Source organism: Prunus persica, chromosome G3 (assembly GCF_000346465.2).
Source record: "Prunus persica cultivar Lovell chromosome G3, Prunus_persica_NCBIv2, whole genome shotgun sequence".
Classification (NCBI taxonomy): domain Eukaryota; kingdom Viridiplantae; phylum Streptophyta; class Magnoliopsida; order Rosales; family Rosaceae; genus Prunus; species Prunus persica.
In genome coordinates this window covers 5844051-5851272 of record NC_034011.1, presented here as the reverse complement: position 1 = coordinate 5851272, position 7222 = coordinate 5844051, and the positions used below count along the sequence as shown (strand labels likewise).

Below are 7222 nucleotides of genomic sequence, written 5' to 3'. Positions count from 1 at the left end.
TCGATATTTTAGAATGCCAGATTCCGGCCCGGGAGGTTTTGAATTTTCACATCGTTCTATGATGGCTAGCAACGGACCAACTTTTGTGCATTTAAAATGTAACCGTTCAGTTAGGCTCGTCCAATTTACTATTAAGTTCTAGTGGGTACAGGAATTAACCGGGGCATAATAGTCTTTTCACGTATCTATCATGTGGAAGGCGCTGCGCGTCTCTCTGTCTATATATACAGCTTACACGCCCTTACTTTTTCAATTTTGCTCAGAAACGCTGTCATCTTCCATTGAAGTTTCCCAAGTCTCTCAACAAGAAAGACCCTCCGGTAAAATTCTTAACCCTATAAATCTGTACAGTTTGCAGCGATCTGGTTCTTCGATGATGATTTTTAGATCGTAACTCTTTCTGGATCTTGATCGATTTGTTGTTTGGCTTCGAAACACTGGAAAGTTTGAATTTTTAGCGTCAAGATTATCAATTCTTGTAATTGATCTCTCTTTTTTTTTTTTTTTTTTTGTTCATCTAAATTTTATATTGCTGGTTTGTTTTGTTTGGATTCATGGATTTAGAGAACATGGTGCCTTTTTTTCACTTTAGATATATAATGGTCAACGATATATATTGAACGGCCAACGGGTGGCTTTGAGGGTAAGGATATTGCGTATTACAAATTCATCTTGAAGATAGAAAAGAAAAATTAGTAATTTCATGGGAAGTCTAGGAATTGAACTAGAACTACAAGCTAGGTTGAGTTTCTTTGGCATCTTTTCATAATTTTTTTAACCAAGTATGTAGTCATAATTCAGTAGTGGCTAAGTGGTATATGTAGGATTGTGGTTGATGGGCATGTTTGATTGAAATTGTTTGTGTAGATATGTACTTGGTTTGTAGTTAAACCTAGATAAATTTTAGACATTTAAGATTGATCGGTTATGCAATACATAGTGCTAGTTTGTACCAGGTTGATTGATTATTTGTTATGTAGAGTTGATTTGTATGTGTTTGCTTATTGAGATATAGAGATTAAGGACCCATGTAGTCCTGTCAAAAAAGCAGAGGACCATGCTCCAAGAGATTCTCACGTATATATCCATATTGTGTGACACTAAAAGCTGAAATCCAGCTGAAGTCTTTAAATATGTGTGCATATTGGCATATAAAGGCTGGAAATTATTATTATTTTATTAAGAGTTTTGTGATAAGCATATAGATGATATAGTTTGTTAAAATTTCTTTGAATCCTATGGGATATTTAGGACGATATTCAGGAACTATTCTCTAGCAGTTACTCTTGAGATTCCTAATAAAGGCCCTTCCACCTTTGTCATTTGACTAGAATCTAGCTCCCACGTAGCTGAGTCTTTGTTTATGGGTTAACCCCAGCTGAGAATTTGAGTAACCATCGATTACTTAACAGTATTAAGCTTTTAGATGATTGAAAGGCTTAAAGTAGTGTATGTTTCATATCTATAGGAAAGGGATTTTAGCTACAATTTTCATTATAGAACCTGTATTAGTTTATTACACCCAAGTGATGTTAAACATATGTATTAGAGGGATAACGATGTTGCAAAAACATTAGTGTTGGTAAAGGTTTAACGATGTTGGAATATAACAGTAGGAGTTTAGGGCACATGCGTCTGGAGGTTGGGGTTATGTTGCCCCATTGTGGCCTGGAGGTCATGGACTCATGGGTTTCAAACGAGAAACAGTGTCTCGGCAAGCTTTGGTAGGCTGCGTGCATTTGACCCCCATCAGACCCTGCAATGGCAGTACCTTGGTGCAGTGGGCTGCACATTTAGTGCAGGTTTTTTGGAACTACCTAGTAATGATTAATTGGTGTTCATGATTAAGGTTTTGCTTTCTATTGTGGTGTTGAAGTTATAATAAAGGTGTGGACAGAGATTTGTAATAGGTCTGTTGTTTGGTTATGCTCAAATGTTTTGTATCAGTATTTTGTGGCATATCAATTATGATAATCCCTGCACTTTGAAACCTAGAAATATAATCATGTGCATGCACACAAGCGCACACCTATCACACCCAAAATATAGCATGTTGTTCTGTTAAAGTATGGTAAATTCTGGGTTTCCTAATCCGCAGTCTCATTTCTTTTCGCTCTTTCATAATATACATGATAGAGTTATTTCCAAAGTTTTATTTGGTTATACTTGTGCTTACTAATGTTATGTGTTGAAAATAGTAGGTTTTAGTATTCTGTGGTGGCATCTTAACTTCAAAAATGCCTAAGGTTAGAAGAGCTAGTTCCTTGTCTCTTGATCGATCTAGGGCTTCTCCTTATCCTTGCACCTCTGATGATTCTGAGCCATACAACCTGAAAAATCCCTTGGAAAGCAAGGAGAATGTAAAAGAGTGGGAAGAAGCTAGGTGCCCCATCTGCATTGAACACCCACACAATGCTGTTCTTTTAAAGTGTTCCTCTCATGAGAAGGGCTGCAGGCCTTTCATGTGCAATACAAGCTACCGGCACTCAAATTGCCTTGACCAGTTTTGTAAGTCATCTCTGCCTTGCTGCTCTACACCAATGTTGCAAGAACTTCCTCTCACAATCACAACCTCTCACAGTGCTAACGAGGAACAATCGTCGCTTGGGCAAACCAGCCCCTGTGGGAGTCAATTGGAACCAAAGCCAGTTTGCCCTCTTTGTCGGGGAGAAATCTATGGATATGTTGTTGTTGAGGCTGCTCGTCACTACATGAATTGTAAAGTGAGGAATTGCTCTTCTGAGACATGCGACTTTAACGGGACTTATTCAGAACTGAGGAAGCATGCCAGGTCTCAACACCCTTCTGTCCGGCCATCAGAGGTGGATCCAAATCGACATAGTGATTGGGTAAGGTTGGAGCGTGAAAGGGACTTGGAAGATGTCCTTAGCTTGGTCCAACAAGGACCTGCAGAAGATATTGTTGATGAGGAATCCGGAGAGTTCAGTTCCTGGATGACTAACCTTTTCTCTGCTATGTTTCGTTCTCTTGAGGTCATGCTGGTTACTCGTTTGATGGATTCTTCTAGTGGCTCTTCAAGTGGCAGAGAGCAGACACATAACCGCAGATCAGGGAGAATGCCCAGGGCTCATTATGACAATGATTCCATTTCTGTGACAAGACGGAGCAACATTTTATCAGATAGTACATCTCGTCCCAGAGGTCTGCGTTGGCGAGCACCCAATAATGATGTGGAGATTAGTCGTGCTCCTAGATGGAGCCAAAATTCCTTGTCAGGTGAGACTGGTCATGCTTCTAGATGGAGCAATAATTTCATATCAGAGCCTAATAGCCGTGCCCCTAGATGGAGCAACAACTCTTTATCAGACGAGACTAACAGGGCCCGTAGATGGGGCAACAACTCCTTATCAGAGGAGACCAGCCGTGCCCCTGGTTGGGGCAACAACTCCTTACCAGAGGAGGCCAGCCGTGCCCCCCCTAGATGGAGCAATACTTCTGTACCTGAAAATGCACCCCGTCCCAGGGGGCTGCGATGGCGAAATCAAAGATGGCCAACTTACAACAACAGGCGGTGACTGCAGCCCATTGTTGCTGAGAGTAGCTCACACAAAAGACTATTGTCAATATTTTCTGTAAGTTTCTTTTTTAGCAGAATTATTGTCATTTTCAAATGTTGTCTTTCTCATCATTCTTCCCTTTTTTCCTTTTCAAAGTACGTTTCTGATCAGGTTGCGAGCCATGACCAAGTGGAAGTATTGAATGACAAAACCATCAAGCTTCATTTTGTTGAAAAAGTATTGTAAGGAAGCATGAAGTTTTATTTTGTCCGGACAATGGACGGCCGCAGGAACTTTATTGTTTTTCTGAGCTTTCTTTTGTTGATTCATTGTTAGCTTTATGTTAAGCATAGTTTTGAGTACTTTATAGATAATCGTTTTGGCTTATGAGGATGACTCTATTTCCCTTTGTACAAACCTTGTGGTTTTTACTATACATTAAATTTAGATAATTCAGATAAACATATGCAGGTTTTTATCCATAATAATATGAAGAAAAAATGAACTTAGCATCCAAATCTCCAGAGACAGGTTTTTGAATTTGGATTCCTGACAATATAAAATATGGGAAAGGAATTGGTAAATTAATTGAGTAAATATGAGAAAAGGTTTTTAAATTAAGGAGAAAATCACAAAGATTTTTCACTGTGACGCAATTTAGAAACTCAATTTGGCACAATTACAAAAGTTAGATATGATAGAAACAAACTGTATGGACCGATATGATGAAGTAAATGTAAGATATGATTGATAGAAAATGGTGGAGAAAGATGAGTATGTTGAGTTAGGAACTATAAGATCAAGGTGAGCAAAGAGTGTTTTTGTTATATATATATATACACATTATATATAGTTTTGAAAGTTCTCCCTTTATTTTTTTATTTTGACACAGCGGTATTTTACACTAATTGAATGTACATCGAGGGAGAACTAACACACTGCCTTCATCAACTACCCTAACCCACATTTGCGTGTGCTTTATTCTTGATTTGGGTAAAACTTCAAAGTAGCATTCACTTTTACCCCCAAAAAAAAAAAATTCACTGAAAGGTATAATAATGTGTAACAAATTGGATTCGAACAGCCCACGCGGCCAGACCCAACAAAAACCGCAAACACATTGAACTTTGTAGATCGAATCGACGGTGCCGAAGTGTCACTCGCACTCGAGCAAACGGACCGTCTCACTGGGTTCCTTCTTCCTTCTCTCCTCAGCCTGCTTGCGCGGTTCCACCTCTCTCCTCTTCTGCAGGTAAATCGATAAAGTTTCTGACTTTGCTTCTGTTTCCGGCTAAGCAAGCACGGTTGCATATTAAGTTTTATGAAGAGGAATGAATGGTATTGTAGAAAGCTTTAAACTTTAGACTGATGGCATGTTCTTGGCTCACAGAATGGCAAGGTCGCTTTCAAAGTTGCTCTGCAAGGGAATTTCATTTTCAGGCTCGGCTGCTCGTTGTGCCATAATTGTAAGACTTTATCAGTTTTCCACATTTAGGTAGTTTTGCTAGTACTAGTAGACTAGTTGCACTTAATAGAAAGAAAAACTCAAGAGGGTTGAGAATGTAGTTCGAATGAAATTTTGATATTACCTGTGATGGGAAATATGTTTCAGTGGGGAAATAGGTAATGGGATTTATATGTTTTCAGCATACTTATTGCATGAGCATTGTTCTCTTGGCAGAAACATTAAATCTCAAACACTGGTCTTGTGGATGTTTGTTACTGTTTGAATGTATGGTCTAGATTGAGAGTTTAATCACATGAAACATTAGGTAGTTTGGGAAGAGAATATTAACCCATATTACACATTCTGTATTTTTGCATTCTTGAGTGGATCATGTGTGGCCATACGTGCGTGTAAATTAATCCAGGCCATCTTTTGAATTTGTGCTTCATCTATACTTCACACTTACCAATGATAGCAGTTTTTTTCTTTAAACTGGTAGTAGGCTCCTGGATCTTTTTATATCAATGGAATGAGATACTCGGCCACAGTGCCGAATGAGCCTGACGCACATGATGATTTTAAGCCCACTAATAAGCTTGAGAATTCTGGCCTTACATTGAAGGACCTTGTTGAACAGGTAGAGATATGCCAACTGAATCTTCTTAATATAGCTCTTTATTTCCCCTTTGTCGTCCAGACCAAAGATCATTGTTCTTTGAGTTAAATGATTCTAATCCGCTTCTGTAGGATGTCAAGGACAATCGTGTAATGCTTTATATGAAAGGGGTGCCTGATCTTCCTCAATGTGGCTTCAGTTCACTTGCAGTAAGAGTGTTAAAACAATACAGTGAGTTCCGAGTCATTTCATACTCCAACTCTGATTTGTGGTTTTCTTGAGTTAATTTAGCAATAAAGTCTATGTATGTGCAAACACAAATCACTAAAATAAAACCATAGTGATATCCATAGTCTTCATGATTGTTCATATTTACCATCACAGTGAGGCGCTTTTAGTTAAATATAGCCATCTAAGTGGCTTGCCAATTTCGAACATATGCATACAGGTGCATATAATGTTTCCTGCATAATAGAGTATCAGTTTTCCATCTAAATATGTGATGCACCTAACTCAATCAGAAATATCAACACTGGCTAAAAAACACAAGGAAACAATGAAGTAGAATACTGTTTTGGGTGAAATGACTAACAGATTGCATTAGTTTGTCCTTTCAAGTTTACTTATTGGGTGAATTATGCTTATAACAAGCTCTTATTTGCTCTACGTTTGAAGTGTTACTGGAAATTTAACTCAATGGGCAGTTCAACTTTAAGGTGTGAAAAAACTGGTCATATGTTTTTGGGACTGGGAGTATAACTTACGGTTATGAAGAAACATTATTACTTCAAATTATCGAGTTACTAAATTGTGCTTGCAAGTGGTCTATTGTACTTCTGCTGAAACTTAACTTCTGATAATGATTATACATTGCTGCAAATTATTTTCTTATGATAATTCGGTACCTTTCAGATGTTCCTTTGGGTGCCAGGAATATCTTGGAAGATCCTGAACTGAAAAGTGCTGTAAAAGCCTTCAGGTAAGTTGATTCTTTGTGGTATATTAGTAACATCTACAAGTTTGAGACCAAAATTATTTCAAATTTTGTTGCTTATCCAGAGACAGAACTGTTGGTTTATGTTGGCCTCCCAAATTTTAAAGTATTTGATTTCGAGCTGATTTCTTAATCTTTCTTTTTCCCTATGAAGCCACTGGCCAACGTTTCCGCAGATATTCATCAAGGGGGAGTTCATTGGAGGGTCAGATATAATTCTCAATATGCATCAGGTTAGTCCTTATAAATTCAGTTCTTGTTGTTTTTAAGTTTAAGGCAATGCATAGCTTTAATGATGTGGTGTATCCTGTGTAGACTGGTGAGCTCAAGGAAAAGCTTCAGGATATTTCAGCCAATCAAGAGAAGTCTGAATAAGTTGTTGAATTTGAATGGCAGATGACATTTCATCCATGTGACATCAAGTTTAATAAATGTCTCTTTCATCCGCAATGCATTACATAGTGTTCAAGTGAGATTTGTTTTAAATTGAATCTCTCTATACATTTACAGTGCGTTTGGATGAGGAAATTTAAAAGTACAAAGGATTTCATAAATGACGGAATTTAAAATAACGGAAATTAATGTTCTAGAATTTGTAAAGTTTCTTGTTTGGGTGACTGATTTAAAACACGGAATTTAACATTTAT

The 7222-nt window shown here is 37.8% G+C and overlaps 2 protein-coding genes across 3 annotated transcripts; both read left to right on the top strand.

Moving 5' to 3' along the window:
- Window positions 260-3980, top strand: LOC18784016. 2 transcript variants are annotated; one of them, XM_007215351.2, is made up of 3 exons: window positions 260-320; window positions 2202-3593; window positions 3675-3980. In XM_007215351.2, exon 2 carries the CDS (start codon window positions 2238-2240, stop codon window positions 3534-3536), a length of 1299 nt encoding a protein of 432 aa, XP_007215413.1. In that variant the 5' UTR covers window positions 260-320; window positions 2202-2237; the 3' UTR covers window positions 3537-3593; window positions 3675-3980. The 2 variants fall into 2 exon arrangements, with proteins under 2 accessions (XP_007215413.1, XP_020416683.1); XM_020561094.1 differs by having other exon boundaries at window positions 261-320; window positions 2199-3593.
- Window positions 4288-7164, top strand: LOC18783700 (monothiol glutaredoxin-S15, mitochondrial). Its single transcript, XM_007217321.2, has 7 exons — window positions 4288-4770; window positions 4909-4984; window positions 5468-5602; window positions 5713-5812; window positions 6494-6560; window positions 6730-6808; window positions 6891-7164. Exons 2-7 carry the CDS (start codon window positions 4910-4912, stop codon window positions 6948-6950), a joined length of 516 nt encoding a protein of 171 aa, XP_007217383.2. The 5' UTR covers window positions 4288-4770; window position 4909; the 3' UTR covers window positions 6951-7164.

Coding starts and splice junctions, on each gene's coding strand:
- LOC18784016 (XM_007215351.2), top strand. CDS start 2,238: ATGCCTAAGGTTAGAAGAGCTAGTTCCTTGTCTCTTGATCGATCTAGG.
- LOC18783700 (XM_007217321.2), top strand. CDS start 4,910: ATGGCAAGGTCGCTTTCAAAGTTGCTCTGCAAGGGAATTTCATTTTCA. Junction 5,813..6,493: donor AAGAGTGTTAAAACAATACA/GTGAGTTCCGAG, acceptor GGTACCTTTCAG/ATGTTCCTTTGGGTGCCAGG. Junction 6,809..6,890: donor TAATTCTCAATATGCATCAG/GTTAGTCCTTAT, acceptor TATCCTGTGTAG/ACTGGTGAGCTCAAGGAAAA.